Source organism: Stegostoma tigrinum, chromosome 10 (assembly GCF_030684315.1).
Source record: "Stegostoma tigrinum isolate sSteTig4 chromosome 10, sSteTig4.hap1, whole genome shotgun sequence".
Classification (NCBI taxonomy): Eukaryota; Metazoa; Chordata; class Chondrichthyes; order Orectolobiformes; family Stegostomatidae; genus Stegostoma; species Stegostoma tigrinum.
In genome coordinates, this window is record NC_081363.1 from 514,999 (window position 1) to 534,245 (window position 19,247).

At 44.3% G+C, this 19,247-nt stretch overlaps 1 protein-coding gene across 3 annotated transcripts in view; it reads right to left on the bottom strand.

The window, feature by feature from the left end:
• tmem63c (transmembrane protein 63C) overlaps nucleotides 1–19,247 on the bottom strand; it is a 277,667-nt gene that overhangs the window by 32,301 nt on the left and 226,119 nt on the right. For all 3 annotated transcript variants that reach the window (XM_059649415.1, XM_059649416.1, XM_059649417.1), the window contains 2 exons: nucleotides 14,172–14,334; nucleotides 13,774–13,879 (listed from right to left, as the gene is read on the bottom strand). In XM_059649415.1, coding sequence (XP_059505398.1) covers nucleotides 13,774–13,879; nucleotides 14,172–14,334 — 269 coding nt within the window. The remainder of the gene's footprint in view (nucleotides 1–13,773; nucleotides 13,880–14,171; nucleotides 14,335–19,247) is intronic.

Here is a 19,247-nt window from a genome sequence, read left to right on the forward strand (position 1 = left end):
CATCCAAACACTTGATAACCTCTATGAAAAATCCAATTAGATTTGACAGGCATGGCCTCCCGCTGACCAAGCCATGCTGATTATTCTTGACCAAACCTCACCTCTCTAAATGGAGATTAATTTTCTCCTTCATATTTTCTCCATGGATTCCCAACTCTAATGTCAGACTCACTGGTCTGTAATTCCTTGCTTATCTCGACCACCTATTTACTCTTGTAAACTGAAAGCACTTTAGCTGTCCTCCAGTCCTCTGGCATGTCCCCTTGGCCAGAGACTGTTTTAATAATTTGGGTCAGGGTCCCTGTAATTCCCTCCTTAGTCTCCCACAACAGACAGAACACATCCAATTCTAGGATTTGTCCACTGTTAAATCCACCAAAATCTTCAACACCCCATCACTTCTCATATGAATCTGTCAAGAACTTCACAATCCATCTTCTTGAATTCTGCACCCTACATCCTCCTTTTTCCAAGTAAAAACAGACATGAAGTACGAATTTAATACTCTAACAATGTCCTCCAGCTTCAATCACAGATTGCCCCGTTGATTCCCAATGGGTCTTTTTCTTCCCCTGGTATTCCCTTCTAGAACAAAGAACAAAGAAAATTACAGCACAGGAACAGGCCCTTCGGCCCTCCAAACCTGCGCCGATCGAGATCCTCTGTCTAACCTGTCATCTATTTTCTAACAGTCTGTGTCCATTTGCTCCCTGCTCATCCATGTACCTGTCCAAATACAGCTTAAAAGATGCTAACGTGTCTGCGTCTACCACCTCCACTGGCAACGCGTTCCAGGTGCCCACCACCCTCTGTGTAAAGAACTTTCCACGCATATCTCCCTTAAACTTTCCTCCTCTCACTTTGAACTCATGACCCCTAGTAATTGAGTCCCCCACTCTGGGGAAAAAAAAGCTTCTTGCTATCCACCCTGTCTATACCCCTCATGATTTTGTAGACCTCAATCAGGTCCCCCCTCAATCTCCATCTTTCTAATGAAAATAATCCTAATCTACTCAACCTCTCTTCATAGCTAGCACCCTCCATACCAGGCAACATCCTGGTGAACCTCCTCTGCACCCTCTCCAAAGAATCCACATCCTTTTGGTAATGTGGCAACCAGAACTGTACACAGTACTCCAAATGTGGCTGAACCAAAGTCTTAAACAACTGTAAAATGACCTGCCAACTCTTGAACTCAATACTCCGTCCGATGAATGGAAGCATGCCGTATGCCTTCGTGACCATCCTATTGACCTGCGTTGTCACCTTCAGGGAACAATGGACCTGAACACCCAGATCTCTCTGTTCATCAATTTCCCCGAGGACTTGTCCATTTACTGTATAGTTCGCCCTTGAATTTTATCTCCCAAAATGCATCTCCTCGCATTTGCCTGGATTGAACTCCATCTGCCATTTATCTGCCCAACTCTCATAGAACATAGATCACAGAATATTACAGCACAGTACAGGCCCTTCGGCCCTCGATGTTGTGCCGACCTGTCATACCGATCTCAAGCCCATCTAACCTACACTATTCCATGTCCGTCCATACGCTCATCCAATGACGACGTAAATGTACTTAAAGTTGGCGAATCTATTACCGTTGCAGGCAAGGCGTTCCATTCCCTTACTACTCTCTGAGTAAAGAAACTACCTCTGATATCTGTCCTATATATTTCAGCCCTCAATTTAAAGCTATGCCCCCTCGTGCTCGCCATCACCATCCGAGGAAAAAGGCTCTCCCTATCCACCCTATCTAACCCTCTGATTATTTGATATGTTTCAATTAAGTCACCTCTCAACCTTCTTCTCTCTAATGAAAACAGCCTCAACTCCCTCAGCCTTTCCTCGTAAGATCTTCCCGCCATACCAGGGAACATCCTAGTAAATCTCCTCTGCACCCTTTCCAAAGCTTCCACATCCTTCTTATAAGGCGGTGACCAGAACTGTTCACAATACTCCAAGTGTGGCCGCACCAGAGTTTTGTACAGCTGCAGCATAACGTCTTGGTTCCGGAACTCGATCCCTCTATTAATAAAAGCTAAAACACTGTCTGCCTTCTTAACAGCCCTGTCAACCTGGGCGGCAACTTTCAAGGATCTGTGTACATGGACACCGAGATCTCTCTGCTCATCTCCAATCTATCTATATTCTGCTGTAATCTCTGACAGTCCCCTTCGCTATCTGCTACTCTACCGATATTAGTGTCATCTGCAAACTTGCTGATCAGACTACCTACACCTTCCTCCAGATCATTTACATATATCACAAACAACAGTGGTCCCAGCACAAATCCCTGTGGAACACCACTAGTCACAGGTCTCCAATTTGAGAAACTCCCTTCTACTACTACCCTCTGTCTCCTGTTGCCCAGCCAGTTTTTTATCCATCTAGCTAGCACACCCTGGACCCCATGTGACTTCACTTTCTCCATCAGCCTGCCATGGGGAACCTTATCAAATGCCTTACTGAAGTCCATGTATATGACATCTACAGCCTTTCCCTCATCAATCAACTTTGTCATGTCCTTAAACAATTCTATTGAGTTGGTAAGACATGACCTTCTCTGCACAAAACCATGTTGCCTATCACTGATCAGCTCATTTTCTTCCACATGGGAATAGATCCTATCCCTCAGTATCTTCTCCAGTAGCTTCCCTACCACTGACGTCAGGCTCACCAGTCGATAATTAACTGGATTATCCTTGTTGCCCTTCTTAAACAAGGGGGCAATATTCACAATTCTCCAGTCCTCCAGGACCTTACCCGTGTTTAAGGATGCTGCAAAGATATCTGTTAAGGCCCCGGCTATTTCTTTCTCGCTACCCTCAAAACCCTGGGATAGGTCCCATCCGGACCTGGGGACGTGTCCACCTTAATGCCTTTTCGGATACCTAACACTTCCTCCCTCCTTATGCTGACTTGACCTAGAGTAAGCAAACATCTATCCCTAACCTCAACATCTTCTCCTAGATATACTTATAGAAAATCTTGGGATTCTCTTTAATCTTGCCAACCAACATATTTTCATGACCCCTCTTTGTGCTCTCCTAATTGATTTGATTTGACGACTTGATTTGATTTGGTTTAGCATTGTCACATGAATTGAGATACAGTGAAAAGTATTGTTTTGTACGCTAACCAGACAAATCATACCTTACGTAAGTACATTGGTGTAATATAACAGAATATAGTGTTGCTTTTGTGAGATCTCCTCTTCACTTTGTATAGTCCACGAGGGCACTGTTGTTTTGCTCCCTTTGTACCTTCTATACATCCCTCCTTTCTTTCTTATCCAATCCTGAATATACCTGGCCATCCAGGTTTCTCTGGGCTTGTTGCTCTTACATTTCACTCTAAAGGGTAAAAAGGTGGGGCCTGCACTCACCACTCACCTACCCAGTATCTTTCAGAATGCTTCCTACTGTTCTGCTGTAGATTTATCCTCAAGTAGCTGCTCCTCGTCTATTTTGGTCAGATTCTGCCTGTTTAATAAAACCTAACTTACCTAATCCAAAATTCTTTTTGGCAGGCAATCTTCCTCCTTTTCTATCACAATCACTAAAATGCTCCACCACTGTCACCTCAAACACCAATCCAGCTTCATTCTCCAGAATTAGGTCCTGCACTGCACCATCCCTTTTACATCATAGTCCTATTCCCTGATTTCAAAACCAACATTGTCCCTACTAGCAAAGTATTCACTTAGAGCCCCACCTATGTTGATGGCTCCATGCACAAATGACTACTGTAGTCTGTCATGTTTTCTGACACAGGTCAGGAAAGGCTAATGGTGCACTGTCTATCTGTGGCTGGAACTGCGGAAGTGTAGACATCACACCATGTTCTGTGAGAAATAGTAAGAACTGCATATCCTGGAGTCAGAGATAACACAGTGTGAATCTAGAGGAACACAGTAGGCCAGGCAGAATCAGATTAGATTAGATCAGAGGAGCAGGAATCTTGACATTTTGGCCCTGGACCCTCCTTCAGAATTTCTGAAGAAGGGTCCCGACCCAAAACGTCATCTTTCCTGCTCCTCTGATGCTACCCGGCCTGTTGTGTTCCTCCAGCTCTGCAACATGTTCTGTCCTGTGCTGAGTGTTGTGCTGATCAAACTGTAAGTTGTGGGAAATGTAGTCCATTTGGGCCAGCATGATTGCTCTGCCACTCAATGAAATCATAACTGACTTGATAATCCTCAACTTCACTTTCCTGGCTTTTTCCCATATTTCTTAATTTTATTGTTGAATAAAAATGTGTCTACCTCTGCTTTGAATATACTTATTGATCCAGCATCAATAGCCCTTAGAGCAAAGAATTCCATAGATTCACTCTGAGAAGAAATTCATCCCCATTCTCTGTCCTTCACTTTCACTGGGTCAAAACCCTGGAGTTCTGAGTACGGGTCATCCGACCTGAAACGTTAACTCTGATTTTTTCTTCACAGATGTTGCCAGATCTGCTGAGCTTTACCATCAATTTCTGTTTTTGTTCCTGACGCTCTTGTTCCACTTGTCCCCCCACCTCCCCTCCCAACACTCTTAAATCATGTCTGTTCACATGGTTTGCTCAAGAAGGTAGCTCACCATTGCCTTCTCAAGTGCAATGAGGGACCGGCAATAAATGCTGACCAACCAGCAGTGCCTACATTCCACAAGAAAATAAAGAACATCTGTCTTTAATTGTGGCACTGGTTTTCAACTCTCCCACAAGGGGGAAACAACGTCTCTACACCCACAATTCAAGTCCCCTAAGAATTTTGCGTGTTTCAATTATTCTTCTAAACGCCAATGAATATAGGTCTGATCTACTCAATCTCTCCTCATGTCAGTTCTCCAGACCCAGAATCAAGCAAGTTAATTTTGTCTCGATTGCTTCTAATGGAGTACATAATTTCTTAGATACGAGTGTTGGTTAGCCAGGGACAGTCCCAGGAGCTGGACTCCAGGGTGTTCCACATCCTGCGGGTAGATCACATCTGGGGATGTGTGCAGTACTACTGGGTGGCGGAGGCTACATTAACAATAATGGAGGAGCTGCATGTGGTGGTATGGGTGTTCTAGGATCATGGTCAGACAGGGAATGGTCTCAATGGGAGCTAAAATTGCATTTGGCCTTAAAGATTGGAGGAAACAGGGTCAGGAAGAATACTGGGATGTGATGATTTGGTGTTTAGGTGGTAAATTCAAGAACTCAACATGGATGTGGGCTGGGTCAGAAAAGTGGTGGGAAGTGAAAGGGTTACTGACGACAAGGGTTAAAAGATGGACTGAATGGCAAAGAGTGGGAGGAGATTGGTGGGAGACATGGGAAGAACACATTCGTTTTCATTATTAAAATCAAATATACCACTGCATTATGGTCAGCCAAAGTATCTTTCACTTTCAAAAGGCAACACCAAAGCTTTTCCTTTTCTTTTATTGTTCACTCATGGGATGTGGGCATCGCAGCTGGCCAGCATATCTTGCCCATCCCAATTGCCCTTGAGAAGGTGGTGATGACCTGCCTTCTTGAACCACTGCAGGCCATGTGCTGTAGATAAACCCACAATGCCCTTAAGGAGGGCATTCCAGGATTTTGTCCCAATGACTTTGAAGGAATCATAATATATTTCCAAGTCTGGATGATGAGTGTTTTGGAGTGAAACTTGCAGGTGGTGGTGTTCCCATTGTGTTTTCTGCCCTTGCCTTTCCAGATGTAAGTGGTCGTGGGTTTGGAAGGTGCTGTCTGAGGATCTTTGGTGAATTTCTGCAGTGCATCTTGTAGATAGTACACACTGCTGCTACTGAGCATCAGTGGCGGAGGGAGAAGAACTGCTATTACACACCTCCAAAACAGGTGGTCTCGAACTGGTCCAGAGGAAGGGACATTGACAATATACCTAAAGAGCCTGAGTGGTTGTGTGGATGTGATGCCAATCAAGCGGACTGCTTTGTCCTGTATGGTGTCAAGCTTCTTGAGTATAACTAGAGCTGAACCCATCCAGGCACGTGGAGAGTCCATAACACTCCTGACTTGTGTCTTACCTCTGGAATTCAGTTCTTTCGTCCATATTTGAACCAAGGCTGTCATGAAGTCGGGACCTGAGTGGGCCTGGCGGAATCCAAGCAGGTTATTGCTGAGCAGGTGCTGCTTGATAGCGTTGTTACTGATACTTTCTGTCACTTTACTGATGGGGCATTAATTGGCTGGGTTGGATTTGTCCTGCTTTTTGTGTACAGAACATACCTGGGTAATCTTCCACATTGTAGAGTAGATGTCAATGTTGTAACTGACTGGAATAGCTTGACTAGGGTGTGGCACATTCTGGCGCACAAGTCTTCAGTTGCTGGCATGTTGTCAGGGCTCAGTTCCTTTTCCCTATTTGGTGCCTCCAACTTGATATCATATGAAGTGAATCGAATTAGCTGAAGACTGGTATCTGTGATGTTGGAAACCTCTGGAGGAGGTCATGATGGATCATCCACTTGGCACTTTGGCCATTCCAAAAATCTTTCCATTAACCCTGTATTCTGCTTTCAAATTTGTCCTTCCAAAATGAATCACCTCACACTTTTCAGGGTTAAACTCCACTTGCCACTTCTCAGCCCAGCTCTGCATCATATCAATGCCCTTTTGTAACCTAGAAAAGCCTTCTGCACTATCCACAACACGACCCACCTTCGTATCGTCCGTGAACTTGCTCATCCACCCTTCCACTCCTACATCCAAATCATTTACAAAAATCACAAATAGAAGAGGACCCAGAACAGATCCTCGTGGTACACCACTTGTATCTGAGCTCCATGTTGAATATTTTCCGTCCACTACCATCCCTTGTCTTCTAAGGGTCAGTCAATTCCGAATCCAATCTGCCACATTTGCCCCTATCCCATGCCTCCTTATTTTCTGCATGAGCTTACCTTGGGGAACCTTATCAAACACCTTAGTTAAATCCATGTATACCACATCCACTGCTCTACCTTCATCCACGTGTTTGGTCAGCTCTTCAAAGAATTCAATAAGGTTTGTGAAGCATGATCTACTCCTCACAAATCCATGAGAAGATGGTGCCACTTTCCTTTAGTCAGAGTCATAGAGGTCTACAGAACAATAAAATGTTCTTTGATCCTTTGAGTCTGTACTAGTCAAAAATAACTACCTAACTATTCTAATCCCATTCTGGATTCTCTTGTGTGGGCCATTGATGCTAACCTGTGACCTCAGTCTGGTTCAAATGGATCTGATGGGACAGTTTCCTACTGCCATTCCTGGAGGTAAAGGACCTCTCTTCCCTGCATGAAATGAAGCAGAGCCTCTAGGAAGGAGTCTCCAAACCTTGGGACCAGTTTTTGTGTTGATTGAGACATCTTCAATGGTGATGACCTATTCTTACTGGTTTGCAGTGAGTGAAAGGCTGTCCAAGTGATGCCGTAGGGGGCAAGAACTCCCTTCCCATAATATTCATTGTTTGAATTGTAAAATAGGTTGCAGGCACAAGTAATAAGCTGAAAACCACATGATCACATAAGTAAACTCATCAATCCCCCAAGTGCAAACATTGACCAGCAAGCAAACTGATGCCATCCATAGTGGAAGAGTTAGGGTTAGGGTTACCTGTGATAGGGTTAGTCTCACCTGCGATAGGGTTAGGGTGAGGGTGAGGGTGAGGGTGAGGGTGAGGGTTAGCGTAGGTGTAAGAGTGGGAAAGGGAGTATGGGAACAGACAGCAAATTATATATATGCCAGGAACACAAAAGCACATGGGTCAAATAGTGCACAAAATAGTCCAGCAGAACATTGGAGCAGGATGAGGACAATTCCCTTAATATACACAGAAGCTAAGTAATAAAACACTGTATTAGAAACATAAAAATTCAGCTTAATGCCTATCTAGACTTCCAAAAGGCCTTTGATACGATGCCTCACAGGACGCTGCTGAGCAAGGTGAGGGCCCATGGTGTTCGAGGTGAGCTACTGGCTTGGATTGAGGATTGGCTGTCTGACAGAAGGCAGAGAGTTGGGATAAAAGACTCTTTTTAAGAATGGCAACCAGTGACGAGTGGTGTCCCGCAGGGTTCAGTGTTGGGGCCGCAGCTGTTCACCTTATATATTAATGATCTGGATGAAGGGACTGGGGGCATTCTGGCGAAGTTTGCCGATGATACGAAGATAGGTGGACAGGCAGGTAGTACTGAGGAGATGGGGAAGCTGCAGAAAGATTTAGACAGTCTAGGAGAGTGGTCCAGGAAATGGCTGATGAAATTCAAAGTGAGCAAATATGAGGTTTTGCACTTTGGAAAAAAGAATACAGGCATGGACTATTTTCTAAATGGTGAGAAAATTCACAAATCAGAAGTGCAAAGGGATCTGGGAGTGTTGGTCCAGGATTCTCTAAAGGTTAACTTGCAGGTAGAGTCCGTGATTAAGAAAGCGAATGTAATGTTGTGGTTTATCTCAAGAGGGTTGAAATATAAAAGCAGCGATGTGCTTCTGAGACTTTATAAAGATCTAGTTAGGCCCCATTTAGAATACTGTGTCCAATTTTGGGCCCCACACCTCAGGGAGGACATACTAGCCCTGGAGCGTGTCCAGCGGAGATTCACACGGATGATCCCTGGAATGGTAAGTTTAACGTATGATGAACGGCTAAGGATCCTGGGATTGTATTCATTAGAGTTTAGAAGGTTGAGGGGAGATCTAACAGAAATTTACAAGATAATGTATGGCTTAGAAGGGGTGGATGCTGGGAAGTTGTTTCCGTTAGGCGGGGAGACTAGGGCCCGTCGTAAAATTAGAGGGGGTAAATTTAAAACGGAAATGAGACGACATTTCTTCAGCCAGAGAGTGGTGGGCTTGTGGAATTCATTGCCGCAGAGTGCAGTGGAGGCCGGGACGTTAGATGCCTTCAAGGCAGAGATTAACAAATTCTTGATCTCAGAAGGAATCAAGGGCTATGGGGAGAGTGCAGGGAAGTGGAGTTGAAATGCCCATCAGCCATGATTTAAATGGCGGAGTGGACTTGATGGGCCGAATGGCCTTACTTCCAATCCTATGTCTTATGGTCTTATAGTCTTATTGCAGGATGTAGCCACTTTTGCAGAGTCCTGGCTACAAACTGGATATAACTGAATTATTATAGGAGCTGGAGGAGCACAGCAGATGACCTGCTGTGTTCCTCCAGCTCCACACTGTATTGACTCTGACTCCAGCATCTGCAGTTCTTGCTATTTCTCTAGATCAAGGGGCTTGGGAAAGATGGATTTAAGTCAATTAAATCCTTGAAAGCCCAGTGGGCACGTTACAAAAAAACAATAACTTGCATTTATGCAGCACTTTCATTATGGTAAAATATTCCAGAGTACTCCACAGGAGTTTACTAAATCACTTTGACACTAAGCTGCATAAAATGATATTAGGTCATTCTTAGCAGAGGCAGTAATGCAGAGACTCGAACAAACAGCTCTGCCAATCATCCAACCCAAACTTTGGGTCTGCTGTGTGGATGGCACCTTTGTCATCACTAAACAAAACAAATTAGAGGAAACCTTCAAGACCATCAATAATACCATTACTGGCATAACATTCACAAAAGAGGAGGAAAACAGCAACAAACTGCCATTCCTAGATGTCACAGTGGAGCGAACAGTCAATGGGGAACTTCAAACCAGCGTCTACAGGAAAACAACACATACGGACCAAATACTGAACTACAGGAGCAACCATCCCAACACCCACAAACGAAGCTGCATTGGAACATTATTCCAATGAGCCACCACATACTGCAGCACAGAGGAACTACGCAGAGCAGAGGAAAATCACCTATACAGCGTCTTCAAAAAGAATGGGTACCCTATGAACACAGTCCGCCGATTTCTCAGCAACAAACCCAAACAGACAGACAAAATGGGCTCAGAAACCATAACCACTCCCCCCTACATCAAAGACATTTCCGAAATGACTGCCAGACTACTCGGACCTCTTGGCATCAGGGTAGCCCACAAACCCGCCAACACACTAAAACAGCAGCTAATGAACTTAAAAGACCCTATACAGACAACAAATAAAACGAACGTCATCTACAAAATACCTTGCAAGAACTGTGACAAACACTACATTGGACAAACTGGCAGGAAGCGAGCCACCAGGATACATGAACATCAACTAGCCACAAAACGACATGACCCACTATCACTCGTATCCTTACACTCAGATGAGGAAGGACACCACTTTGATTGGGACAACACATCCATCCTAGGACAAACCAAACAGAGACATGCACGAGAATTCCTAGAAGCATGGCATTCCAAGCGGAACTCCATCAACAAACACATTGATCTGGATCCAATCTACCATTCCCTGAGAAAAAGAGCAGGAAATGACATCACCAATGCAGGAAATGACATCACCAACCCAAGGAAACCTAACCAGATAAATAGAAAGCGGGACATAACACCAGCGCTTCGTCGGAGGCTCACTGATGATGTTACCTAGAATGGTGACGAAACGTCTGAAAACTAACCTTCCAGCTCAGCGAGCAAACTCACATCCATTAGGTCATATAATCTAACAACTTGGTCCAAGAAGAAACTTTGAAGGGGTAAATTGGAAAGCAAGACAGAGACACAGATGGAGAAGGACACGGGATGTAGGGATATGAAGGGGGAGGGGCACAGAGATTTTGGGACACAGCAATAAGGTCATGGAGAGGATATTGAAGGGACCTTTCGATGCGTAGGGCATTGGCAGTTGGATGCATAGCCAACAATGGTGCAGCAATTAAAACTGCAATTCCCAAAGGAGCACAGATATCTGAAGGTAGTTAAATTATAGAAATGGGGAAGGGAAAAGTCATGGAAGAATTTGAAAACAAGTATTAGAATTTTAAAATCCAGAATTTCTTGAGCAAGAGCTGCCATAACAGAGAACACAGAGTGGGGTACGAGAGTGCAAATTAAAAGATAAACAGCAGAGTTTGGAATCACCTCAAGTTCATAGAAGGCAGGATGAGGGAGACCAGCCTAGAGTATGTTTGAATTGTTGAGTCTAGAGATAACAAACAGGATTAAAAGTTTCAGGAACTGATGAGCTGAAACAGGAGGAAATTTGAGTTAGGCATTAGGAGTAAATGGGCAGTCTCGATTACGGTGCGTTATTGTGGTCAGGACGTCATCTTGATCCGATTTGGCACCAAGGTTGTGAACAGTTTAGTTCCGTCTCAGGCAATTACATGGAAAAAATTGAAGTGGGCAACTCAGGAATGCAGATGTCATGGGTCAAAGACATTGGTTTCTGTATTCCTGATATTTAGTTGGACAGAGTTTCTTTGCTCCTTCAAAATAGGATTTTCGACAGTAATCTGACAGCTTAGACACAGTGAAAAGGGGAAGGGAATGTTGGCCATTATCTTAAGCAGATGGGAGGGTGCGGGCTCTTCAAATGCAAGGTGAAAAAGTTAATAGGAAAAAGGAAAAAAAAAGAAAAAAATATAGAGTATGGCACAGAAACAGGCCCTTCAGTCCTCCAAGTCTGTGCCAATCATCATGCCCTGTCTAAGCTAAACAACAAACCTTCTGCCCTCATTTGGTCCATGTCCATCTATTCCGTCCATATTCATGGAAACTCTTCTGGCAGTGGATTCCAAATGCCCACCACTGTCTGCATGAAAAACATGCCTTGCACATCTCCCTTAAATATTTGCCCTCTCACCTTGAACATGTGCCCCCTTGTAATTGAAATTTAAACCCTTGGAAAAAGCTTCTGGCTATCCACCCTATCTATGCCTCTCACAATTTTGTAGACCTGTATCAGGTTGCTTCTCTGCTGCCAACTTTCCAGTGAAAACAATCCTAGTCTTTTTAACCCTTCCTCATAACCAGTGCCCTCGAGACTGGGCAACATCCTGGTGAGCCTTCTCTGCACTCTCTCCAAAGCTCCCATGTGCTTCTGGGAGTGTGGCAACCAAAACTGCACATTATACTTCAGACATGGTTTTATATGGCTGCAACATGGTTTGTCAACTCTTGTACTCCATGACCCGGCCATGAAGGCAAGCACGTCAAATGCATTCTTAATCACTTTGGCCATCTATGTCGCCACTTTTACATAGCCCTTATTCCTTAAAAAGGGATAACACTTAACCATACATATTCCAAACTGATACAAGCACACACTGTACTGTCACACTACCACATGCTCTTAAAATATAAAATAAACTCAAAGCTTCCTCAGATCTGGAGCTCCAGGGGATAAACACACAAGTGACACAACTCAGCATTTTGGCAGGCAATGGAAAAAACACGTTTGAACCATATTGCAGAGGACTAACACATCAGTGATTGTGGACACTTAAAGAACTCACATCCAGAGAATTATTATCTCAATCAAATATAAAAGCTGGTCTGTCTCTCCGTTTTACAACTTGTGGACATTTTCTTCCAATCTCAGTTTTAACTATATTTTATTCTTTACTTGTAGCAAGAGTGAGTTGTGAAAATAGTCGCATGTCCAACAGTTCACATTCCAGAACCAGCAGACATAGGACAGAAAATACCTTTTATTTGATAGCGGTTATACCAGCTTCACTTTTCAGTTAAGTTCTGCCTGTGGGTGGCAACTCTAAGAAGTGGGTCTCGCAGAACTTGTAGCTGCCATGTTCAGAGATAATGGGAACTGCAGATGCTGGAGAATCCGAGATAATAAAGTGTGGGGTTGGATGAACACAGCAGGCCAAGCAGCATCTCAGGAGCACAAATGCTGACGTTTCGGGCCTAGACCCTTCATCATAGAGGGGGATGGGGAGAGGGAACTAGAATAAATAGGGAGAGAGGGGGAGGCGGACCGAAGACGGAGAGAAAAGAAGATAGGTGGAGAGGAGAGTATAGGTGGGGAGGTAGGGTGGGGATAGGTCAGTCCAGGGAAGACGGGCAGGTCGAGGAGGTGGGATGAGGTTAGTAGGTAGGAAATGGAGGTGCAGCTTGAGGTGGGAGGAGGGGATAGGTGAGAGGAAGAACAGGTTAGGGAGGCAGAGACAGGCTGGGCTGGTTTTGGGATGCAGTGGGGGAAGGGGAGATTTTGAAGCTGGTGAAGTCCACATTGATACCATTGGGCTGCAGGGTTCCCAAGTGGAATATGAGTTGCTGTTCCTGCAACCTTCGGGTGGCATCATTGTGGCACTGCAGGAGACCAATGATGGACATGTCATCTAAAGAATGGGAGGGGGAGTTGAAATGGTTCACAACTGGGAGGTGCAGTTGTTTATTGCGAACCGAGCGGAGGTGTTCTGCAAAGCGGTCCCCAAGCCTCTGCTTGGTTTCCCCACTGTAGAGGAGGCCACACCGGGTACAATGGACACAGTATACCACATTGGCAGATGTGCAGGTGAACCTCTGCTTAATATGGAAAGTCATCTTGGGGCCTGGGATAGGGGTGAGGGAGGAGGTGTGGGGGCAAGTGTAGCACTTCCTGTGGTTGCAGGGGAAGGTGCCGGGTGTGGTGGGGCTGGAGGGTAGTGTGGAGCGAACAAGGGAGTCACGGAGAGAGTGGTCTCTCCGGAAAGCAGACAAGGGTGGGGATGGAAAAATGTCTTGGGTGGTGGGGCCATGTTCAGTTAACTTTCAGGGGTGGCATGGTGGCTCAGTGGCCAGCACTTCAGTTATCCACATTCTGTTAGACTCCATCTGATTTCAGGGTTCAGTTCTGGCCAGCACAGTTCAGTAAGGATATAGTGGCGTTTGAGGGTCATATTTATAGATGCTTACTCACAGAACACAGTTAATTAGGGACACTCACCAAAGGGAACAATTATTGGACACGTAATGCTGTACGTCATCACAACTGCAAATATACACATTGTCCAAGCATATTCCAGACCAAACTGATATTCGTAGGCCTGATTCTGGAGAAAGAGGTGGAGAAGTAGAATATAATGAACAAGCATTTAGAATCAAAAGAATTCAATATTCACAACCCTCAGACACCCACCAATTAAAAGACAGGTTCCTCAGAACTGAGGCATGTAAACTCCTGATATATGGAATCTTACCACCAACCCAATCATATTAGATCACCCAAGATACTGAGATACTGACATACACACAGGCTATCCAGTACCAAGTAGGAATGACTTGCTTATGTATTGTATACGTTCATAACATGAGGGAATGCTCACATCATTTTTATACCTTTACCTTTTTCACGTGTATCTGCTCAGCCTTTGATTTAGCAAAAGCAAGGCGTGCTGTGTATACAAGCAGTCCTGGGATTCGTAGCAATTCCATTGCCGTACCAATCAAACTGGATGTTATCACGTAGTTAACAAAGAAAGCTCCATTATCTGGGAGAAAGACACATCTACAACAGAAGGAAACAAGCAATTTACATTGGGAAATTTAGCCCTCTCAGTATGTTACATATTAATCTAATCAAGGAGGTTTATTTGTCCAATGAGTGGTACCTATGAAGCTACTAGAGTTTAATTGAGGTGTCTAGGTAGTTTATGCATAGAATCAATATCTGGGGCAAGTTAAGAAACAGATAATGTGATAATGTTCCTACTGAAGTCTAGATTCATGCTCAGGAGGAGACTTCAGTTCCAATCAATAAAATTAATCAGTTAAATTCTGGTGTAAAAGACAGTCTCAGAAACTGCATGATCAATGTGGAAACCTATCCAGTTCACCAATGTCTTTCTGGGATAAATACCTGCCATCCAAATCTGATCTGGTCTACATGTGACTCTAGACAAATGGCAATGTGGCCAACTCTTAACCCTACTCTGAAATGACCAAGCAAGACCCATGGATTATATCAAGCTGCTACAGAAATGTTTTCTTTAAATCATTCACAGGATGGGAGTGTTGCTGGCCAGGCCAACATTTATTGCCCATCCCTAATTGCCCAGAGGGCAGTTAAGAGTCAACATTGCTGTGGGTCTGAAGTCACATGTAGGCCAGACTATGTAAGGACAGCAGTTTTCTTCCCTAAAGGAATTAGTGAACCAGATGGGTTTTTCCTGATAACTGGCAATGGAGTCATGGTCATCATTAGACTCTTAATTCCAGATATTTACTGAATTCAAATTCCACTATCTACCATGGTAGGATTCAAACCTGAGTCCCTTGAATATTACCTGGGTCCCTGGATTAACAACCCAGCTGTCAATACCACTAGGCCATCACCTGGCCTTAAGGAATAAAACCAGACAGATAACCCAGATTCAATCCTGCAAGATCCTCCTCATCAGTATCTAATGACAACTTCAGTCAAAATTATAGTAGCTATCCCACATACCAATCAAGAAAGTGCCATTCACTACATTTTAGCTGGCAGCCAATATTGCAGATACACTCTAGCTAAATCCTGGCCCTTCAGTGAGGAAGACCCAACTGAGGCATCATCACAGGGGTGTAATTGGGAGGAAATAGCCTTGGGAGTGTTCAACACTGAGCCTGAATCCTCATGAAGCTTTATTACTAACTATTTTACGAGGGTATGGGCATCACTAGCAAGGCCCGCCTTTATTGTCCATCCCTGAATACTATTGAGAAGGTCGAGCCTTCATCAGCAACTTAACTCTATAAGGTTGTAAACTCCCTTCAATTTCAGATTTTGAATAAGTAACATGTCTGGGGAGTCAGAAGTGAATTACCTGCCACGGAATTTCCATCGCTCTTTTACTTCAGTTGGTGTGGTTCAGCCAATCACAGGTCACAAAAACACAAGAAATATTAGGAGGAGTAGACCATTTGACCCATCAAACCTGCTCCAATATTCACTACAATCATAGCTGACCTGGGGATTCAACATCAGTTTCCAAACCACTCCCCATATGTCTTGATTCCATGAGATCAAAACATTCTGTCCATTTTTTTAGGTTGCAAGTTGAAGTCCAGAACAAACAGGGTAGTCATCTCTGGATTTCTACCAGTGCCACATGATAATGAGGTAAGAAACAGGGAGAGAGTGCCGTTAAACACGTGGCTACAGGGCTCGTATAGGAGGGAGGGCTTCCATTATGTGGATAAGTGGAGCACATTCTGGGGAAGGTGGGACCTGTACAGTAAAGACAGTAAGTATCCTGGGAGGGAGGTTTGTTCGAGCTATATGGGATGGTTTAAACTAGATAGGCAAGGGTGGGGAACCGGGTTTGTAATTCAGAAGATGAGATATTCAGCCTTCCAGCAGACACAACAGGGAGGGAGGTTGTTAATAAAGAAATGCGGTCGATGGAGCATAATTGTGGACACAGGGATGGTTTGAGGTGTGTATACTTCAATGCTAGAAGTATCAGAAATAAAGCGGACGAACTTGGAGCAGGGGTTAGTACTTGGAACTACAATGTTGTAGCCATTACAGAAACTTGCGTAAATCAGGGACTGGAATGGTTGTTGGAAGTTCCAAGATGTAGCTGCTTTAAAAGAAATAGGGAGGATAGTAAAAGAGGTGGGGGAGTGGCATTGCTAGTCAGGGCTAGTAGAGCAGCTACTAGGCAGTTCGAGAATGATATGTCAACCGTCAGTTTGGGTTCAGGTCTAGAACAAGAAAGAAGCAGTCACTTTGTTAGGGACTTTTTTTTAACAGATCCCCTAATAGTTGCAAAGAAGTGGAGGAGCGGATAAGGAGGCAGATACTGGAAAAGTGCAGAAGTCACAGGGTTATAGTCATCGGTGGCTTCAACTTTCCAAATATTGATTGGAAACATTTTAGTTGTAATAGTTTAGAAAGAGACGATTTTGTCCAGTGCATTCAGGAAGGATTCCTGACACAGTACGTAGATAGACCAACATGAGGAGAGGCTACTTTGGATTTGGTGCTTGGCAATGAACCAGGTCAAGTATTGGTAAGAGAGCATTTTGGCGATAGTGATAGTAACTCTGTTACTTTTACAATTGCCATGGACAAGGATTGGCACATACAGCAGGGTAAGGTTTATGATTGGGGGAAGGGTAATACAATTCTGTTAGGCAAGAACTGGGTAACACAAAATGGGAACAGATGCTGTTAGGGAAGAACATGATTGAAACGTGGAGATTGTTTAAGGAATGCATACTGTGTGTGCTCGATATGTTTGTCCTGGCAGGCAGGGAAGATGCGGTTGAATGAGGGAGCCTTGGTGCTCAAGAGAAATCGAACGACTGGTTAAGAGGAAGAGGAGGCTTATGTAAGGTTTCGGAAACAAGGAAGAGAAAAGGCTCGAGAGGGATACAATATCCAGGAAGGAGCTGAAGAAAGGGCTTAGGAGAGCTAAAAGGGGGCATGAGAAAACCTTGGCAGATTGGATCAAGCAAAACCCCAAGGCTTTTTACACGTACGTGAGGAATAAGAGAATGACCAGAGAAAGGGTATGGCCAATCAAGGATGGTAAAGGGAATTTGTGCACGGAGCCTAAAGAGATAGGAGAGGCCCTTAATGAATACTTTTCTTCGGTATTCACAACTGAGAGGGATCTAGTTGGAGAGGTGGACATTGTGAAACAGGCAGGTAGGCTAGAGAAGGTCGATGTTAGTAAAGAAGATATGCTAGGAATTCTGAGGAAATTGAAGATAGATAAGTCCCTCTGGCCTGATGGTATATATCCAAGGATTTTATAGGAAGCAAGGGACGAGATCGCAGGGCCTTTGGTGATAATCTTTTCGTCCTCACTGTCCACAGGTATAGTGCTGGAAGATTGGAGAGAGGAAAACATCATTCCCTTGTTCAGAAAAGGGAACAGGGATAACGCAGGAAATTACAGGCCAGTTAGTCTTACATCAGTGGTGGGCAAATTATTGGAAAGGGCTCTGAGAGATAAGATTTATGATCACATGGAAAGGCACAGTTTGATTCGTGATAGTCAGCATGGATTTTTGAGGGGTAGATCATGCCTCACAAGCCTTACTGAATTCTATGAAGAGGTGACCAAACACGTGGATGAAGATGGAGCAGTGGATGTGGTATACACAGATTTAAGTAAGGCGTTGGACAAGGTTCCCCACGGTAGGTTCATGCTGAAAGTTAGGAGGCAGGGGATAAGGGGAAATGTGGCAGATTGGATTCAGAATTGGCTGACCCTTTGAAGACAAAGGGTGGTAGTGGACAAAATATTCAACTTGGTGCTCAGTTACAAGTGGTGTACCATAAGGATCTGTTCTGGGTCCTCTTCTATTTGTGATTTTTGTAAATGATTTGGATGTAGGAGTGGAAGGGTGGATTCGTAAGTTCGCAGACGATACGAAAGTGGGTCGAGCTGTGGATAGTGTGGAGGACTTTTCTAGGTTACAAAGGGACATTGAAATGATGCAGAGCTGGGCTGAGAAGTGGCAGATGGAGTTTAACCCTGAAAAGTGTGAGGTGATTCATTTTGGAAGGACAAATGTGAAAGCAGAATACAGGGTTAACGGAAAGATTCTCGGCAGTGTGGAGGAGTAGAGGGATCTTGGGGTTCATGTCCACAGTTCCCTGAGAGCTGCCACCCAGGTGGATAGAGTTGTTAAGAAGGCATATGGTGTGTTAGCTTTCATTAATAGAGGATTGAGTTCAACATTTGTGAAGTTATGCTCCAGCTATACAAAAGCCTGGTTCGGCCACATCTGGAGTATTGCGTCCAGTTCTGGTCGCCTCATTACAGGAAAGATGTGTAAGCATTGGAAAAGGTGCAGAGATGTTGCTTGGAATGGAGAGAAGGTCTTACGAGGAAAGGTTGAGAGAGCTAGGATGAGGGGTGACTTGATAGACGTGTACAAAATGATCAGAGGTATAGATCGAGTGAACAGCCAGAGACCTTTTCTTGTGGAGGAGGTAGCTATTACGAGGGGGCATAGTTTTAAAGTGAGTGGAGGTAGATATAGAGGTGGCGTCAGAGGTAGGTTCTTTACTCAGTGAGTGGTCAGGGCATGGAATGCATTGCCAGAGAGGGTAGTGGAGTCGGGCATTTAAGCGGATATTAGCTAGGTACATGGATGATAGTATAAGGTTGAGGTGGAGGTTAGATAGACCTTAGGATTAGCGCAAAAGTTCAGCACTACATCGTGGGCCAAAGGGCCTGTACTGTGCTGTACTGTTCTACGTTCTATGTTCTATCCTGGCTGTAAGAATGATGGAGCATTCATAATTCCTTGGAGTGCAGAATTCCAAAGATTCACAATGATTTGTGTCCCAAATGACTGAGCTCTTATTCTGAAACTGTGCTCCTGTGCTCTATGTTCAACAGCCAGGGGAAACTATTTCTCAGCATTTATCTTGTCAAGCCCCTTCATAAATGTTGTAAGTTTCAAGAAAATTGCCTC